The sequence below is a fragment of the Fundulus heteroclitus genome, chromosome 18, assembly GCF_011125445.2.
Source record: "Fundulus heteroclitus isolate FHET01 chromosome 18, MU-UCD_Fhet_4.1, whole genome shotgun sequence".
Lineage (NCBI taxonomy): Eukaryota > Metazoa > Chordata > Actinopteri > Cyprinodontiformes > Fundulidae > Fundulus > Fundulus heteroclitus.
In genome coordinates, this window is record NC_046378.1 from 22,679,016 (window position 1) to 22,699,955 (window position 20,940).

A 20,940-nucleotide genomic window follows, 5' to 3' on the forward strand; every position below is an offset into this window, starting at 1 on the left:
GCTGGCGTTTAGAGGAAGCAGTGACTCAGCAGATGCTCCCAAAAATCAACAGTTCTAGGAACGCATCTGATTTAATACGCAAAAGGTTTCACGCAGTTATCTTAAAAAAAATACGCTCCTATAAGAAACTGGCTACAAAAAAAAGGCTTTTAAATGTTTTATAAACCTGGATCCTGCAAAAAACAATCAGACATAAGGATAAGGGTCAAAATCCAAGTAAAGATGTACCAGAAACTGTCAAAAATGTTTTAGTTAAGCTTTTCTGCATTTTCACTGTTATGTATACACAACAAAGGCCTGCATTTCTGCCAGCCTAACCTCTCTTTATACCTGCAGCAAACACAATTTACAACAGCCATCATTTCTTAAAAAAAAAAAAAAAAGATTGGGTGCACAAGATTCAATATATGAATTTTCTATAATCCATACATGCTCAGTTATTCAGACACCACCCCTGTTATGAAAGCAACCTGCCTATACTTAATTAGCAAGGGTCAGGCATTGTTTTGTTTCCTGACCCAGACTTTTTGAACATGATCCGCACATTTTCAATACGGCAGAGTTTGAAGCTTAACACTGGCCTGCTTTAATCATTCAACCTCTTGTTTTGATGTGTTTTGGATTATTATCCTCTTGTAACACCAAACTGGAGCCAAGTTTCCATCACAAGGCTGACGATTTGAGGTCAAGTCCTTTATTTTATATACCAGTAGCAGGAAAAAAACAAAAAAAGACCCTCAGCATGACCCTACCGTCATCCTGTTCAAGTTTCAAAACCCTCTCCTTAAGTTTTCAAAAATATTTCTTGACATTGAAGCTAAATAGCCCAATCTTTACTTCCTGGATGACCCTTAATGGATCCTGGGTTCTTGAACATCTCAACTAATACCGTTATTTCAGAGGGTGCCAGTTTGGGTCAGATGGCTGAAACCTGGACACAACAGGAGAATAATCCCAGATCTGGTTTTGGAATAAAAGAGGCAGACATTAAGCTTCAGTTTTAAACTTCCCAATGCCTGATCAAAGTAACGAGAGCAGTTTAAATTAACTTTATCAATTCTGCCAGGAAGAATGGAAACATGGAGCCAGAAATATGCCAGTAACCTGCGGTCAAGGTGCAACTGGGGTGTAGTTATACATATCAGGTAGTCTGAATAATGTGACCCAGGGTGGATCAGAAAAAATGCAATTTGAATAAAAAGTCCAAACTAACTTGTTTTTTTATAAGTTCTTCCAGTTTGGAAAAATAAGGAAGAATATACACTTGGGCATAAACTCACTGTAACAGTGCTCATCAGTTCATGTTTAAGCAATATGTACATTTTAGGGATTTCTTTGCACACTATAAAGGTTGACCGTGACGGCTAAACCTGTGTCAAGATCTACTAGCTTTAACTTTATACTGCTTTTAATTCCCAAATTGATAGCTCAGTATAAATACAGCCAATGTATCTAAATATGTAATATTTTATTTGTAAACTGTTAGCTGTCAACTTTAGGCTGCAGGGAACTAAATGCTGGTGACCATCGCTCTGCAGACAAACCAGAAATGTAAGAGATGACATATTAGAGAGGATTGAAACCTGGACGTTTAAAATACAAATTATATTTTCTCCAAGCTCATTGGAAACTAATAAGGCAATTCCATGCAAAAAAAATATTGGTCTTAAGACAGAAATTAGAACTAAAATCTGAAAAAAAAGGAGCATTGCATGACATTTTAAATCACACTTAAGTTTGTACTTTAAACATGACTGCTCAAAAATTTAATATGCACCAACATTGAACCCTTTTTTTGATTTACAGCACTGAAAAAAATAATAAAAATAACAAGAGACACTGTAATTTTGTTAGCACACATCTGATGTCTCCTGTGATTTGGAGGTTAATGAAAATAATCAGACATCCAGCTGAAACATCAGGCCTCCAGATCATTGGTTTCTGAACAGTTTGGACAAAAATTATTAACAGGAGTCTGTACAGTTTAAAGGTGATGCAAAAGGATGCTTCAGTTACTGAAAAACAAGAATAAGTCATCGATTTTATCAATATTTCATATTAATACCAACAAGGCTGTTATTTTTCCTCCTTTCTGTTCAGGTCTAGGACATTAACCATTATTAAAATTGAGTGTAGTAGTCATTGTGTTGTGCGTAGTGCGCCCTGCAGGGTCGTCCGTCGCGTCTCCGGTCGCCACGTCTCTTCCTCCAATGTGGCTCCGGGACCTTTCCAGTTTCCTCCAGCACTACACACACAAAGTTTCTAGGAAACCCGAAACGCCGTGCTCACATGGAATGAAAAGAAAAATTCACAAGGAATCGACACAAAGAACAAAAGTTGCACTTGGCCTCTTTCTTCACGGTTTAAAAAAAAAAAAAAGAAAAAAAAAAAAGAAATGAAAATGGAGAATATTTGCCAACTGTTCCCCTTCCAACATCTAGCCGAAGACATCGTTACCCTCTGAAAAGAAATCTTACAGAATACAGAACGTCACGTTTTGTTTTACTTCACTTGAACTGCAAAACGAGAGGGCGGGGAAGGGAGGTGGAACAGAAATAAGAATTTACCGAGTCTACACTGAATATGTCTCTCTGTGGATCCACAAAGAGATCAGAGGGAACAGTTAAACTTCAACTTTTGTTTTCTTTTTTTTTTTTTAAGTTACGGCGTCCATAATGGCTAAACGACCACTCCCCCCTCCTGCACTAACTTCCACAAGTCCTCTCCACCCCAGCAGTCGGAGCCGTGGGCGCGGATGAGCGAGGGGGTCGGGGTGTTTAATCGTTCTTTTTCTCCCCCTCTGGTTTGTCTGTGACAGCGGGAGTGGTGGTCTCTGCTGTGCTGTTTGGGGTGTTATCCACGCCGCTGGTGCCAAATTCATTGACTCTGTTGGGATCGACCCGGTAGATCCAGCGCTGGTAAAGGTAGATGAAGAACACCACATCTGCAAGGGAGGGTACAGCTCATTAGGTCATCACTTCAGAAAACATTATTAAACATTTAAAAACTATACTAAAAGTATACAGAAAATTCGTTTTCGGGCTTTTTTCTTCTCATTATGCAAAGTTAAAAAGGTGACCGTTAATATTTAAACTACAGCGTTACAGAACCTTACAAACGTATGAATGGCCCTTGATGTCTTCTACATGTTAACTTCACTGTTTCATTGTGATTTTATGAGACTGAGCGACAGAGAGAGGTGAATAATTGTGAAATTAAAGAAAAATGTCATGTTCTGTGAAGTCTTCACAGGTTTGTTGGAGAACATTAGAGAACAAGCAGCATCATGAAGACCAAGAAGCACAGGAAACAGGTCGGGGAGGATGATGTGGAGAAGTATAAAGAACAATTAGGTTTTAAAACAAAATCCCAAGCTTTCAACATCCCACAGAGCTCTGTTCAATCCTCCATCTAAACATGGAAAAGTGGAAATCTATCAAGACGTTGTGATCTCCATAAACTCATTGCCTGGAAAGCATTAATCAGAGAAGCAGCCAAGAGGCCCATGGTAACTCAGGAGGAGCTGCAGAGATCTGTAGCTCAGGTAGGAGAATAACATAGTTAACATGTAATAGAAGTGTTTCTAATCAAAGGAGACCAAAATAAAAAATAAAAATTTGGCCTAAATGCAGAACATGAGTAGCAAAAATACTGAACAGCACCCTGAACACACTATTGCCCACTGAGCAACATGGTGAGGGCAGCAGGTTTTTCTACAGCAGGACATAAAGCCAAAGCTACATTGTAATGGTTTAGTCTGAAGAATATCCACGGTTCAAAGTCCAGAGCCAGATCTGATCGACTTTCTGCGCCAAAGCTTGAAAACTGATGTTCTCCAACCAATGTGACGCAGCTGAAAGTATTTTACAAAGTACAACAGGCAAAACATTCAGTCTCTACGTGTGCAAAGCTGGCTGAGAGACTTTCCAAAAACATGCAGCGGTAACAGCAACAGGTGCTTCTGAAAAGTATTGATTCAGGTGGGCTGAACACAAATCCACACCACACCCTTTGAGACTTCAAAAAAGAAAATAATCCATTCTTTTGCTTGTTTTTTCTATTATATCAAAACTCAAGTCACATCCTCATGAAAATGTTATGGTACATGATGGATGCTGAATATATTTAAAAGGGATTCTTCTCAAGTTAATGAGAACTATAGTTCTCATTAGAAGGTTTACAGAAAGTAAGTTTTTGTTAAAAAACTTAATTTCTTTCTCAATTTTTAATTTTTTCCCTTCTATGGACCTCCTCTAGTTTCAATCTAAGAATCCAAATGTGGAAAAACACATAAGCTCCACATGTTGCATTTACAATCAGCAAAATTTACAAAACATTTAAATCCATAAAGATGACCATTTAAACACATCCATTATTTCAATATAAAATAATGAGCCGAGTGAAATCAGCTCTCTTCCAGACAAACTTATAGCAAGTACAAAAATAAACTGCCTACATTAAAGCAGCTATATATAGTTGCCACTAGGTGGCGATAGAGGATTAGTTACAGTAGAAACTGAGCCGGCCCTCTAAGCATTGTTGTAATTTGGTCAATAAGTCTGAATCATATAATAGTTTTGATAAAAAAAATTTGGTCTATAATAAAGTTATTTGAGCAAAACTTCTTCCAACCAAACATGAATCCCTCTGGTTTAACTGGCCCCCACCGTGTTGAGCAATGGGTAAAAATAGAACATCTCTTTCATCATCTTTTTTACTTTCCCTGATTGATTTAACAGCTGGTGTAGATTCTGTCATTCAGGACATGGTGATCATAAGTGCTTCAGCAGACGCCGACAGGACTACTTCTCTTGCTTCTTGAAGATGTTTCATCTTAGTCTTCAAAAAAAGTCGAGTTGCCGTCTACTTCAGCCCTTAGGAATGTCAACACTCACCATCTCTGAGGCATCCTATCCTGTACATCATGGGCATCTTGATCACAAAGGCAAACAGGTCATCAATAAAGGTATTGAGAGCCTTGTAGGTAAGCATCCTCCACGGGAGGTGAGCCACAGATTTCATTTTGTAGTTGATGAATAGCTGTGGTGTCATTGTAATAAAACCTATAAAGCAAAGCAGAAAAAGAAAGCAGTGTTTTATATAAACAACCATCAGGCAGGTTGTCAGAGGGTACTTCAATGTATAATAATACAATTTACAGTTTAAGGGAGGCAATAAAATATCTAAATAAAAAAAATAAAAATCACAGAATCTGCCATAAGATGTTTCAAGATCACATTTAAACAATACAAGGTAGCACAGCAAGTTCAGTAAGTGCTCAAAAAGGCCTCCGATAATCTGAAACAAAGTCACAAAAAGGCAGATTTACAACAGCTTTGAACTTCTTGCTGCTGATTTTTGACAAAATTAAGAAAAAGACCTACTTACAGTGTCTGTATATGTTCATCTACAACTACTAAAATTACAATCTGTCAGGATACACACTTCAATGCGACCCTTTATTTTGTTCCTTCCCATTTCACTAATTGTTAATGAAATTACATATCTAAAAAGGGAAGGGGGGCAACATTTCAAGCCCAAGTTATCCTAAATTTTGATTATATTTTTTACATAGTTCAACTCAGATGCTCTATATAGTAGAGAGCAAACTGTAAAAAAGATGTAATAAAGGTCACAAAAGCAGCAGGCAGACTTACCAAAGGTTAGCAAGAAGCCATAGAGCATGCTGAGTACCCAGGAGTACCAGCCTTTGTGCTCTACGTACAATAAACTGTAGATGGCATAGCAGCCGAACAGAGGATAGAGCAGCCATGACAGGTACCTGAAGGCCATCTGTTAACAGAACAACACAGAAGAGAGTTTAATACAACTGTGTGCTCCTTACACGTATACAACACAAACTAGGCTAGCATACACACTTTATACTAATGTAAATTACACAATATCAACGTATTTAAAAGCCCTGCTCATGTCTTTTATCAGAGATCAACATTGGCGTTGCCAGACTTAACAGCTTTGCCTTTTTGATCAATTTTATTGGCTCATTTATGTACCAAGTGACTCTGGAAGCAAAAGGAAAATAATAAAGGACAGAAACATTTCATCAAATCAACATAACATTAAAACATTCATTTAATTCAGTGATTCGATATAAAAACTGAAACTAAGTTATTAATAAATACAGAGTTACTTTTATCTCTAACAGCAATGATTATAACAGCAAATCAAAGCCTGGAGTTCAGTTTATGGGAAATTTAGAGCATTTATACCAATAACAAGTTTTTTATTAAAGAATTATGAGCCTACTGAAACGTATGACCGTGTTTTGTAAATTATATTCGGTCAGTAAGTAAGTTGGGGATTGCTCTGTATGAATTACTTCATGAAGTTTCTTTAATAGCAGCCTTCACCTCATCCACATCGTTGGCTCTGTCGTTTCTCATCTTTCTGATTTAATAGGAATGTAACAGCCGTAGACATGATCCATACGTGTGGTGGCCCTTGAAGCGCTGACTGCAACCCCAATCCACACCTTATGAATGCCCTTTTATCTCCTAGGGATCCTCATCTCCGTTTTCAAACTTTTTCGTTCCACTCAACTTTCCATAAATATGCTACAATAAAACCCACCGAGCCTTTAAAGCTTTATGGCTCCTGATCTTCCTTGTAGACGGTGTCAATGACTTCTTGCTAGATAACTGTCAAGTCAGCAACATTGCCCATGTTTCTATAGGTTATAACATATCTCTATTAAAAATCTATTTAATTTTAATGTAACCTTAAATAATATTCTAAATGTATTCTTCTTTTTACTATAACCATGAAAATGAACAGAAATAAATGCCTGAAATGTACATGAGTTTCTCTTTCTAAATTTAATTCATTAAAATGAATAAACTTTGTAATCATCTTCTAAATTAAAAAGATTCATGTAGCACGTTTTCCATCTTTTAGTCAAGATAAAGTTCTCTAAAATGTGAAAGGTGCTCTATTTATACATAACCAGAGGGCGGACTCTATAACATGGTGCAAACTTACGTCATCGTAGATTTTGGTTGAAGACTCCACATATGTGGACTTATCTTTGAATACCAGTCTTGGAAGGATTCCTGCAATTTTGTTCTCTCTGTCCAACTAGAGGGAAGAAAATAAAAATCAAAACGGTGGTTTACATATAAAAATGTTTCTTTTTTTTTTTTTTTAAATGTGACCCTTCAATTGTTTTATGTGCATCTCTGAATCTTTGAACAACCTAAAGATCATAGCTATGATTTGTGTATTCTGCTTAAAGTACACACAACTTTTTAGATGGAACTTTTTACATAAAATAATCAACTTGGTTCACAAAGTGGTTTTTGTCACCAAAAAACATACGGCCAGTTTGGTTCTAATTTAACTTCTTTTCCTAAAATACCCAGATTTTATAAGACAATTTACTCATTGTTCTGCGTGAAACTGTGTTTTTTTAACTTACCCTGACATCCATAACCTTGGTGATTTTCCACAGGTCAATAAGAAGACCGATGAAGACGCTGACTTGGACCACGAAGTTGGTTTCATTGTCCAAAATGTACAGCAGCACAACAAGAGACTGAAACACCCCGAATATAATGGAGCGCACCGACAGCCCCTCCAGAGACTGTCTGCTGTTCCAAAACTGGATATCTAATGCGGAGGAAAGAAAAAGACGAGGCTGATGAGGTGAAGCTAAGTGGGGATACGGTCTTTAAACTCACTGTTTTCAACAAAAAAACATTAATGACAAAAATGTCTGCCAACTCACCATTCTTAAAAGCAAGAAACTCAAAGATGCTGTGGACAATAGAGACGACGATGGTGAGTCCCAGCAGGTACGGGTTGGTTTCCAAAAGGGCAACCTGTGCAATGAAAAATAAAAAATAAAAAATACACTTTGGTGTTAAGTTATAGGAGTTAAATTGATTGCAGATTCTTCTCTGTTAAAAACAGCAACAGGTTATTAAAAGGATCTATTTAGCTGGGAGATAATAAAATTACACAATGACTGGAAAAAACTAGGTTCTGAATGATTTATAGTAAAATGTGATAATTCTTTAATACAGAAACCAAAATGACGAAGCATTATTTATTTTTCTATTATACAGAGGATGCAATCCTTATACTACTATTAAAACACTTCTGAATACAAACTTTAAAACAAACCATGTGGGGGGAAAAACCCTAAGCTTATTTTTTTATTTATAACAACAAATTATTATTCTTTGTCTGATTCTTATCTTGATTAAAACTATTTTTATAAATATTAAGGAGCTTGTTAGTTTGAAAACAGGACAAATAACCTTGACAGAGTCTTGGTCTTCGTCAGATTGCTCGTAGGTGTCCTCAGGTAGGAAATTCCAAGGTGAGCGCGCGTTCTGGGCCGCGTAGAGCTGCCAGCGCCAGAGGGACAGCGGGCAGTAGCCGAGCCTCAGCGGGAGTTTGGTCAGGGTGTCGTTGATAGGATAGTAGTCCTTCTGAAGGTTCCAGTAATCATTGAAGTACACAATGGGGTAGTAGTCGCCACTGACTGCATCAAACTTAACATCTGGTACCAGACACAGAAGAATAGGAGTGTCAGATGGTAAAAAAAAAACAACAACTCAGGAATCCGTTACAAGTGAAACATTAAAAAACAGGATGTGAAACTCACATTGGTCTAGAGGGGGTGGGACAGAGCCTTTCACCCAGGCTGTGTGATCATCCACCATATTAATGGTGAGGTTAGGGTGCCAGTGTGAGATAATCTCCACTGGACCGTGGCTCTCCGCCCGCTGTGAGGAAATACAGGAGAAACATTTTGATGCAGCAACAGCCAACAACACATAAAGATAAAGTTACATAAAAAAAGAGGCAAAAGTTTAAACATGCCGTTTTACTTAGGTAATCCGACTAGAAGAATTACAAATGTGTTGATGGTCTTCTGCTAACGTCATTTGGTCTGGAAAATATTTCTGGTGATAAAACTCTTTGCTTTCCCCCCCAAAGCTCAATCATCATCATGGTCATCATGGTCAATCATCAATATCATGGTTGATACATTAGACCAAATAATTTTCCTCATGTATTTATTTGTCTGTTTTAAATTGTACATTCAAAAAAATACTGACTTTGTTGAAGAGATGGAGTTCTCAGAAATATTTGCATCAAAAATGATACATTTGGAGTTATAGCATTAAAGCAATTGGTACTTGTGACTTCTGTTACAAATGAATTAAAATTCAAGTTGCTAAAGTCAAATTACTCAGTAAAGTTTTTAGGAATTTGTCCGGTCCCTTTTATGGTTCTGTGGTAGATGTCTTTGTTTTAACCATTTGATTTCAAGATTATTTTCTAATAAATACTGTATTTTTCAAACCATAAGGATTATAAGGCATATTAAATATTCTTCCCAAGTGTGTAATATCACTTCGCTCCTCCGTGTACACACATACGACCTGAAAGGGAGAGCTATCCGTCTCTGTCGGGAGGACAGAGTAGTTGGACTACACTGCCCCGTTTTTAACATAAGGTCAAAATAAACGTAACTTTTATATTGAATTAACTCACTTGGTTTATTGTTGCTAGTGCCTACTCTGGGTGCGGGCTGCCTTACATGAATGCACTTCTAGTTTAAACATTACAGGCAGTCTTGTAGACAGCTAAGGGGTCCGATCAGGTAGTGACACAGTGTACCGTAACGCTCCAAATATCCATTGAGTCGTACTTACACATTTTAACAGATATATGAGCATATTGTACCATATAAAATTGGTCAGAAAGTACAACAAGGACGATAATCATACTCACGTCAATTTTTGAGAAAATTCAAGAATTTTAAGTGCGCCTTGTAGTTTGAAAAAAATACTTTAACTTATTATCCTGACAGTACTGTCAGTTCACCTTTATCATTTCTGGATCTGCTTCCGTCTCTCCTGTGAGCAGATTCTTGGTTTTCAGAAACTTTCTTCTCTTGTATTTATTGAGCACTGAGGGATAGAAAACACACCCATAACGTTAGAATACCGTTAAAAGTTATCAAAGATTATAGAATTGTCATAAAAAGCTTGGTTGTGAATTCCTGGTCCTTACTTCTCGTTGAATGAACTGTTGCCAGTCTGCGGTACTGCCCCTTGCGTTTCGGGTCAGGGTGGAACCCACTTTTAGTGAAGTAGACATGAATGTAAAGGGAGCCGTTCTGCTGTATCTTCTGCAATCAACCACCAAACAGGAAATCATTTAGAGTCAAAGACGCAAACACACATTTGTCAAAGTCACACGTCCACTGTCCATCCCTCCTTCCCCGGCATCCTCAGACAGCCCTACCTCTGGGATGTCCAACTCTTTATATTGCTGGTAACAGCCGTCTCCGGTCTCCCCTGTGCTCCAGTCTCCATACACCAGGTCCCTGTGGAACCAGAACAGGGCATCTGTGTTGTTGAAGTCAGAGAACACCTCCTCCTGGGACACGTACACGTACAGGTCCTGCAGGCACGGTGAGAAAAGAAAGGTGTTTATCACATTACAGCATCAGGAGAGATCCAGCCAGTTAGGCTGAGAGCGTGGTAACGCTCGCGTAAGGTCTGTTTAGGAATGAAGATGGTCAAGCTTTAAAATTTTTAACATCTTATATGTACAGTACCATGCAAAACTATTCATATCTGGTAAAATCTAACTAAGATTTAACAAGAGAAGATTAGATATATGAACATAAAATATATATATATAAAAAAAATCCTAAAACATGTTTTAAGAATACATTTTTTTAAAACCAACAAATAAAGACAAATTCTTGAAAACTTAAAAAAAAATTATATTGATATTTATATTTATAAATGTGGCGGGACAACAGCATCACAACGTAAAGAGTAAACATGCAAACAGGAAGACAAAGAGGAAAAGCATCACACCATGAGGGTGTCTTTGGGGAAGAGGTTCCTGCTGGGTACTCTGGGGGCCCCTGCTGGTGTGTTCGGATCGGGAGTGGACGGCCCTCTGCGGAACCAACTACTGATTGCCCAAATTATGAAGATTCTGGGGAAACAAGCGACACCGAAACAGAGAAAAGGTGATTTAGTTGATGTAAATATGACGGCAGTAATCATAGAAAATGAAGACAAATTTCTCATTTCTGTTTTACTGTGGTACACTCAGATTAAAATCTATATTTCATTTCAAGAAATTACTTCTAAGGGAGTTCTAATTCTGGTACAAAAGGGAATAAGTGTTAACGAGATGATTGCATTGAAGTGACTGGAAATTATAATCTTAAAATGTTTTTTGTTTACAATCAAATTGCTGGACCCTAATAAGTGTTGCATTTATCTGTAAACAAGTTATACCTCACATAAGTATAACCACCAAATAACCACTGCCTGTTCATAAGCAATACAGGGGGGGACAAAATGCCACTAAAGTCTAAAAACAGAAAAAAATAAGTACGCCTTTGAGGTTCATTCTTACAGATTTAAAAACACCAAAAAGATCCTGAACACCCCAGAGTAAATTAAAATAATCAATCCTTAACTATGAGAAAATGTTCAGCTAGTAGTTTGTTAAATCTAATTTTTTAGTGCTGCTTTTTAAGTGAAATTACCAAATTAAGATAGAAGGATCACTAATGCGCATTCAAAGGGAGAACATTATAACCAATTAGAAAAGAAAAAAAAATATTTCTGGTAAATTAAATGAGCATAAAATAAGATATATTGGACCTTTTCCCACTGTTTAAGTCCTTCTGTGTTTTTTGTGCTCGTCTTTATGCAGCAATTTACAATGAAAAGATGATGACTCAGACAAGGGAAGCAGAGAGAGCGACTGAAGAGTCTGTACAAAGATCTGGAACAGAGTGAACGAAGAGCTGAGTGACCAGCATGTAATTCTCCACCTACTTGGATCTTTCATTTGGATGGTGACTCCATTATAATTGTAAATACATTACCTTTTATTAATCATTACATCTACAGCATAGGCTTTTATCTGTGGGCTGCTTTCAGCTGGTGAAGTGAGTGATTCGGCCTGAATTAGAAATAAGTAAAAGTCACCTAAAGAGGACGCCTTTGATGACCTGCCAGGCATTAGGTGCTTGTTGTTGCTGCTGCTGCTGCTGAGGATCCTGGGCATTTTCAGCCGTCTGCACAGTCTGGCCTTCTCCTGCTGCAGCCGTTCCATTGCTGCTTACCTACGAACACAAACATTAAAATGATGTGAAGTGTGGCCAAAAAAGGCTTGTTGATGATACAACAGAGGGTAGATCTATTATATGAAGATCAGTATCAACGGCAAAGATTGTGACGCACGGACTAGACATTACTGCGGTAGGACCTAGACTTGCACTACAATTGGCAAAAAAGTCACAAAAGTAGAACTTTGTAAAGTGCCTTGAGATGACATGTTTCATGATTTTGCGCTATATAAATAAAATTGAATTTTGTCCAAACATTACTATACAATTTTAAATAATGACCTAATCCCTAATGTATTTTGTTAAGTTTTAGAGTCAGTATTCCATTGAATCCAAAAACAACAATGAAATACTCTTAATTTGATGTAATTTCCATAATAAGTGGACAGATGGACGCCTGGACAGATGGAGCAATGGGTGGACATATGGATGGACAGGAAGACGGGAAAGGGAACTAACTACGGCAATAAATTTAGATTTTTCTATAGTTTTATATTTTCTATTCTTACACGAGAAGCTAAAGGCAAGCAGCTAAAGACAAAAGACATGATAGGAAACTTACTTACTTAGCATCTAAAAATTTACTTTGAAATAAAACTTCATTTAGCAGCCAAAAACCTGATACAAGGTAAACAAAACTTTCACATTTTTTTCTCTTCTTGAGCTGTAAAGAAACCAATTCATAATAATAATTGATCATTCTAATTAAGGAGGTAAGTAAGACTATTGTAGTAAATGATTTTACTCTCTTCGACTTGAATGAAAATCACCTCCAAAATGATGGTCATAATTTTCTGATAACTCAGAAACTGTAAAGCTTTAGTAGGATGGGCCAAAGGTAAATGACCTACATGCCCTGCCCATCTGAAAATCATAGTGCCTGAAAATGATCACTTGGATCAGTAAAACCGGTTATTATTGGTCACTTCACCCCACGCCGCAGCGTGCCAATGTAACACCCCCTCCTCTGGGGAGGCCATATTCTATTCAAGGGTCACAATAGAGTAGCACATGCCAGGTCATGAGACTCGTCTACTATCTAAACATCTAATCTGCCCCGTTGTTATGAACACAAGGGAGACCAGCGGCTGGCCTCGTTGAACAGACAGCACTGGAGGGTAAAAATGTTCTCCGTTTCCACGGGTTATGTTTGTAGCTTTCAGAGGCAGCAAAGAAATGGGACGATCTGTAGTATCCAGCTGGCTTCTCAACATTATAAACCTCACAGTTCAAGTCTATGAAGTGGACAAAAATAGGGCTTTTCATCCCAGCCGCCACATCCTGCCACGTAAACTTAAAACAAACCTAATTATCCGGGACATGAACTTGCTGTTTCCCGGGCTGAGCGTATAGGAAACCCAAAAATACACTCAACAATAGAAAAATGTTCCCTCTCCATCTTAAGATAATAATTTACACCTTCTGAACAAAGATTAATTATTGACTAGGCCGTGTAGGTAAATGCTTCACAATAGCTTTTACAACCCTGTCTGCTATTAAGAGGAAAAACTTCAGATATCGGTTCAAAAGAAGCAAAATGTTCCTTCCGCAATTCTGCCAACACTTTGCTGGTGAAGATTCTCAGTCATCCAGGTAATAGTCAGCTTTCTGGATACGAAGCGAAACGTCTTCAAACTTCGGAAAAAAGTCCAGTTGTTTTTTTGTTTTTTTTTTACTTTTTTGGAACGTCCAACACTTTGTGACAACAATGCTATTAAATCCAGTTTGCAAAGTTATTCCTGTGCCATGCAACCGATGCACCCAAGCTTCCTATAGTTACATTCATGTGTAACAAAAGAAAGGCCGATGCTTGAACTCATGTGCTGAGATCATGGCCATTACAGCTAAAGCAGACCACACATGTAATTAAATCTGACCAAGGGGCCACTGACTGACTCCCTCTCAGATTATTCTCTCAGAAATCTTTACAGATTAACCACAGGACACGCCAAGAGCCCAGAAACCAAGCACTCTATAATTAATAGTGAATGCATATTTAGACAGTAACTTCACTGCCAAAGAGGCAGACGGTTTCTGCCACATGGCTTCACATGAAACTAGGGCTGGACGCTACGGCCAAAACTTATATCACGATATGTTTCCTCATTTCCGTCAATACAATTACGATATCGATATATACAAAATAAAAGCCTCAGAAAGACTGCAAAGAATGCCCACAACAGATGCCTGGACAATTATGACAATTGTTTTGCCATGTTTATAAAACTCCTCAAATATAACATTTTAGAAATATTTGCTTTAAAAAAATAAAACATAAAATTACATAAAAGCCAGAATGTCAGTGACAAATGCTGTAATCATAGATTGTGATGGATACTGAAATAGTGAAAATGTCACCTTTATCAGGGATGGGTACCTTTCACATTTGATCCGATACCTGTACTTAAGGGTACCTATTTTCAGTACTTTTGTGTGTTTATGTAGTAATAAATGTCAGTTTATTAATAAAATCTCTAAATTTTTCAATTTAACATATTTATCAATATATGAACATGTTTGACTCAACAAAGGAACCTTTACAAACAATTTATTAATTTTAATACATTGCCTGAATCCACAGCACATAAACCTTTTTTAACCAAAACAACAGTTATCAGAGAGCGAACGAGGGGAATGCGGGATTAAAGCCGTCTGTGAATAAAATTCAGGGAATTGTTTTAGCGCAAGTTTCAGAGAAGAAAAACTAGATTTTATCAATGAGGGAACAGATGCTTTCCTCTCTGCTCTGACTGCAGGCGGGTTACAGGATAAGGCTGCTGCAGCTGTCTGAGAGACGGGGCTTGGAGAAGTGCTTCTTCAAGTCCTCGCCGCTCTCCTGAGACAATAACTCCAGGACGATTGTTACTTTGTCGGGAAGTCACTGATAACAGAAAAAGGTCACTAGATTTTTCAATAGTTGCTTTTTTTAATAAAGGTCGCTAAATATGGCGGGAAATTTGCTAAATTGGCAGCAGTGACCTTACCTGACTCTAGCCAGATGGATTTCGCTCCGCCTAGCTCCACTCATCCATCTGGGACATCTCCCTAGGAATTGCCTTTATTGAAGGCTGGGCCTTATCAAAAATCCTTGCATATGATTGGATAAGCCACTTGTCTGTCATCTTTTTTGACGTGCTATTTCAACCACTCACACCGAAGCCAACCCGTGACGCAGGAAAAAACAAAACTTTTTTTTTTTAATGTGTTTGCGGCTCTAGTAGCACGGGTTTTATTGACAGTGAGTTGACAGGAAGAGGGGGGAAGACAGGCGGCAAAGCACCGCGGGTCGGAGTCGATCCCGGGCCGACCGTGTCGAGGACTAAAGGCCTCCTAACATGGTTAGCGCTAACTGCTAACCGCTCCACCACGGGCGCGCCCCGGAAAACAGAACTTGCCAAATCCGGTCGGGTGAAGGGCGAAAACATGGTTTCCACCAACAAAAGCCTTCAGAGCCGTTCTCTGATGTTCTTTTAATGAAACAATATTAGGTAGATTGGACAACACGGAAGAAATAGCAGCATCAATGTTAACGCTTGCTTCCTCGATGCGAGCCGCCATTGTTGTCTGAATCAAAACAGTCTCACGTCATGGTCGCTTCTCCACTACATCACATCTATGAAACTCCAGCCCTGCGTCCTGATTGGCTGGACAATAAAATTGGTTGAAGGAATCACTCTCTATGGGAGAGGTCCCAGATGAATGTGAGTGAAGCTAGGCGGAGCGATATCAATCTGGCGCTTCCTTATATTAGAGCAGGGGTGTCAAACATACGGCCCGCGGGCCGGATTCGGCCCGCCGAACAATTTAGTCCGGCCCTGTGGCTAAATGCATTATCATTATAAAAAAAAAATAAATAAATAAATAAATAAAAAAATTCCCCCCCCCAGTGTCCTGTCTGGCAATGTGGCAATAAGATGCCACAAAGAGCTCATCAGATTTGACTTTCACAAGTGCACAAGATAAAAGGAAGAGAATGATAAAACAATTATTGAAAAAAGCATGTACTTTGTTTAATTGAAAATATGCAGTTCCAATATTGTCCACGAGGGGCGCTGTGTTTTAATTAGCAGATTAAGCTTCAGGTGTGGAAAAATTCAAATAATTTCTTAATTTTTACCTGTTTGATGTATTTTGTCATGCAGGACAGTGTTTTTAAGTTCCAAAAAATGTGAATAAATGTTTTTCAACATGGTACAATCACTGTGATCAGTTCTTATGCATAATGCACTTAAGTAAATGTTTAACTGAGTAAAAGTTTTGTTGAAATTGTACATACTTTTCTTAAAAACTCTGAGATTATTCAAAATATATTGTGTAAAAGTGAAATTAACTTAATATGAAAATCAACAAGTCCACATTTATTATTTCTATTTAATCTTGAAATGAGTTAACTCGTGTGGCCCTCTTGAGATCAGATTAAGCTGAATGCGGCCCCTAAACCAAAATGAGTTTGACACCCCTGTATTAGAGGTATTCCCGCCGCTGTTTGTCGGCTCACCAGTATTGTAGTGAGCAGCGTCTGCAGCGCATTTTGGAAAGTGGAGCCATACTTTTGGGCGCTTTCTGTCAGCCATGCTTTGCTTACTGGACCAGTGGCTACTGACGTCATCCCGCACTTGTGCATTCAATGCTGTGTTCATGTTAGGCATGGAAAATCCCCCACTCTGCAGATCTCTGTCTCACAGTGATGTGTTTAGGTACTGAAACATGGTACCGTTTATATAAATCAATACCCAGTGATACCGGTACCTATAAAAGTATTGAATTCTGTACCCATCCCTAGCCTTTATTGATTAAATTTATATCGCGATATATATATTGATATTGAATTATTGTCCATCCCTACATGAAACCAGAGCGAAGCATCTTTTTTGTGGTAGACAAAACCCAGGTGGCGTGTAGAACTGATCAACATTCAAATTCATAAAACATGCTGTCAAAATAATCCCTAAAGACACTACCTGGATTCCCAAACACACTTAACTGAAACGGTGGTTTAATCCAAAGAGTTTTTACAAGTTTAGAAGCATAAGGAGATCCCCTTGAATCTGTTGCACAAGTTGAGAATTGTGCATTTAGTAAAATTTAAATACATAAGGTTCTAAATGTTACATTAAAAACAATACTGTAATAAAACAACCTAAAGGACCGAGGTAAAAGTTATACCAGGTTTTAAAACAACTTAACGACAATCTACGTTCTTGGGCTTCTACGCTTGTGACGGCTTCTTACTTTATCTCATTTCAATCTACTGGTGAAGTGTGATGCTGTGAATTTCTGTGGGCTTCAGACCGAAGCAAATTGGAGACTAGTGGTTTAAAATGCAGATTCACAAAGACCTTCAGTAACATGTTAAGAGCAGTTTTGTTCAGAAAATAGCTGTCGTTAAGCAACACACTAAACTCAATTAGCAGAGGTAACAAATGTGAGACTATGGGCCTTTTAGCAGCTAGATAAGCAGGTTTTGTCAAGCATATATCTTCTTGGGTTTTTTAGTCACCGTTGAATATCTTTGGCTCTTTAGTGTCTCTTACTGACTCTTTTTCCATTTCCTGTGTTTAGCTCAGTTTATTTTAGATCATTTTGTGCCTGTTTAGGTACATTTCAGGCTTCAATTAGGAAAACAATTTTCTGAATTGCTATTTTATCTTTATGTGAGAAAGTCGCTTCTTCACAGTTCATGCTTTTTCACACAAGCATATTTAAGTTGTTTTGTGTTGTTTGTGCCAGAAGTTCAAGAATTAGAAAGAGGGTTCATAATAGATCTCCTTAAGCACCTTTACAAACCTCTTTATGAGTAATGACAGTTTTGGAAACAATTAATATTGATGACCAATCATGTCAAGACTTGTGGACTTTTACTGGAATAAATTTCCACTTGAGTTGTAGTCCATTTTTCACATATAAGTGCAATTATTTAATGTAAACGCTCTTAATCACACAGCTCAAATCTATTTAGAAAAGTTTGACAATACAAATATGTGGCATAAACAGTGTTTAGGTAGCACAGCATCTAAAACTAGCTATGTTTACTGAAAGCTTTACCTGTAAACTAAAAAAAAATGCACAGCCATGTCTTATTGTCCTTTTGATTTCTTGGGCAATTTAGTCTTAAAGATTCAGATATAATTTTTTTTTCCTCTAGGAAATAGAACTCCATAAATGTCCACAACGCTTGCAGTTTCAAATGCTAGTGACATAGCCGAGACTAATTGTCTCTGACTCAACATGAATCAAGCTAGTTTGATACATTTGAAGGTCAGTGGGATTTCTTTTTATTATTATTTTTAAGTCAGCCAAATAGTCTGAATGATGTTTTCAAGCACCTATATACAACAGCATCAACCCACTAAAAACATGGACACAGGCTCATTTAGCCCACAAAGGTCTGAATCCCATCAAAATATGGTAACAATTTTATATCATAATTTGAGAATTTAACTATAAAGCTTATGTTTAAAAAAAAGAATGTAAGATAAATGCGTTTTGGTTTTGTAGTAGTTAAAATAGGGGGACATACTCCACAATAACGAACATGACCATTTGGCTATCGTAAGGATCATCACACTTTAATTATCATTTACTCAACTCTGCTTCCTGACTGTATGGTAAAAATATTCTGTAATTAAGCACTGTAAGGCACAGGTGTCAAACTCAAGGCCCGCGGGCCAAATCTGGCCCTTCAAGGTAAATTATCCGGCCCTCGAGAGCAAAAAAAAAGGCATATATCCTTTTATAGTGTATAAAGTGGCTAAAGCTGTGCCTCCTGTAAGTGTAACTTACCCCAATATCAACTTTTTTTGCAGATAAACTGTATAAACTGGGCCTAAGAGTGCTACTTTTATGTTACTGTGCATTTTTTATACTACTGTGGGAACTGGAGTGAAATTCTGAAATGAAAAGTATCGTCTCTACACATGCAATCGGCCCTTTTAATGACTTCATGATGCCAAAGTGGCCCCATATAGAAATTAGTTTGACACCTCTGCTGTAAGGTATTGGTACATTTGTGTCAAGGTAAACAGGGTCAGAAATGACCCCGGAATTTAAGCTTTCTTTGGCTACCTTAACATAAAAACCACATGCATGATCTGATCTCTGTATCATCTCGTTTATTGTAATACTCTTTCAGAACATCTGAATAGTTTATTTTGTCTTAAAACAGTTCAACATTTTGTTATTACTATTTTTATTTTTATTTTTTTTTGTGGCTCTTTTCCACAGACATGACGCTGATGTACTGTAGATACCAAGAAAAAAGGACTGGATGTGCCCTTGAGTGGATTTTTCCCCAACCCAAAAACGCTCTGTAAAATAATGTGTACCTATTGCCGGCTAAATGAGTTAGAGCTTCGTGAAGCTGTCCAGGTACCACAAACTGCCGAACCGAAGCTGTGTCCCTACTTTTCCCGTTCTGTTGGGAGACTGCGTAGGAACCTTGTTAGGCATTTTTTTTTTTTTTGGCTAAGCTACATCTGGTTCTTCCACCCGATCGGTTTTAATACACGGCGTTTATGTCGGGCGAGCGGTCAGCGCTGAGATTGAGCTGAGAACGAGCATGGGAAAAGATTTCACCGCAGGCTGAAATGAGTGGGAGCACACTGGCCCAGTTAATCAAGCCATGCTGCGCTGATTAGGTTCAGGCCTTGTGATAGCTAACTGTCACGCTGCGGTTGTCAGCTGGTTAAACACCAACACAGTCACTCCAACATACAGTCGGAGTTATTTTTTAAAGTTTGTACGCAGGTGAGTTCTTCACTGCCACCTTCGCTCCGTATCTCGACTCGTTAACAGTCCCGGTTTCACAACACACCGTACGCGGCGACGGGAGGTCGTTTTAAAACCAACCGGCATTGGCAACGTCACTGAGGCTCGCGCAGCGACCGTTGACACGGTTAAATGTTAGGACGCTCGGGTGCTACGTTCAACCCGTCGAGCCGACCCGAACTGTCCGAACAAGGCGGGTAAAACCCCGCTGTAAGGCTGTCATTCATTTTACCTCTCCGTTGCTCACGGCAGGTTTAGTTGATTCGCTCCCCTGCGTCGCCATCTTTCCTCGTCTCTATCGCGCAAATACCACACTTGCAGGCTGGAAAACGGCACCTAGTCTCGCGAGACGTCAGTTGTACCGTCATCGGAGTGATGTACGGTCTTGTGGGAGTGATATCATCGCCGTCTTGCAATGTGACAACGTCTATCGAGTGGCAAAAATGTTTTTTTTGTTTTGGTTTTTTTTACACAGACCTAAAAAAAAATAAATAAATAAATAATTATTTTCCCATGTTTGCCTCATTTAGACAATCCTTGTTTTGGTAACTAGATAGATAGACTTGTATAGCGCTTTCATTTGTCCGACGACCACAAAACGCTTTATACTACGTGTCAGTCATTCACCCACACATTCACACCCTGATGGTGGTGAGGAGGGTGACCCGATCTCGAATGACCAAATATGGGACAGTAGAATGAGTGCGAGGGACAATGCGGGACACATAACCAACACACTATGATGACATCATACAGTTTAACAAAGTTCGCACATTACAATAACCAGTCTCTGCTCTCCCTGTTGTTGCACGACAATTAGTTATCACAGCTCACGACTTTATAAAAAGTCATTAACGTTTAATAAAACTGTTACATTTTATCCTTTGACTGGCGACCCACCTGTTCAGCCAGCCCTCCCTTACGTTGAGCCGCGTTTCCCCGTCTAATACGGCTTGACGTCAAAAAAAAAAAAGCAAATCGATGGATGGATGGGATCTTAGTTTAATACAATTGTTCTGTTTATCAGGAAAAAA

At 38.3% G+C, this 20,940-nt stretch overlaps 1 protein-coding gene across 1 annotated transcript; it reads right to left on the bottom strand.

Annotated features, from left to right (window-relative positions):
- Positions 1-232: 232 nt before the first annotated feature.
- clptm1 (CLPTM1 regulator of GABA type A receptor forward trafficking) lies at positions 233-20,276 on the bottom strand. Its single transcript, XM_012881190.3, has 14 exons — positions 20,139-20,276; positions 12,000-12,136; positions 10,866-10,989; positions 10,282-10,440; positions 10,048-10,165; positions 9,859-9,944; positions 8,630-8,750; positions 8,280-8,524; positions 7,745-7,838; positions 7,436-7,626; positions 7,000-7,095; positions 5,658-5,793; positions 4,896-5,063; positions 233-2,944 (listed from the first exon to the last, which is right to left on the bottom strand). Exons 1-14 carry the CDS (start codon positions 20,187-20,189, stop codon positions 2,778-2,780), a joined length of 1,893 nt encoding a protein of 630 aa, XP_012736644.2. The 5' UTR covers positions 20,190-20,276; the 3' UTR covers positions 233-2,777.
- Between the last annotated feature and the right edge of the window lie 664 nt (positions 20,277-20,940).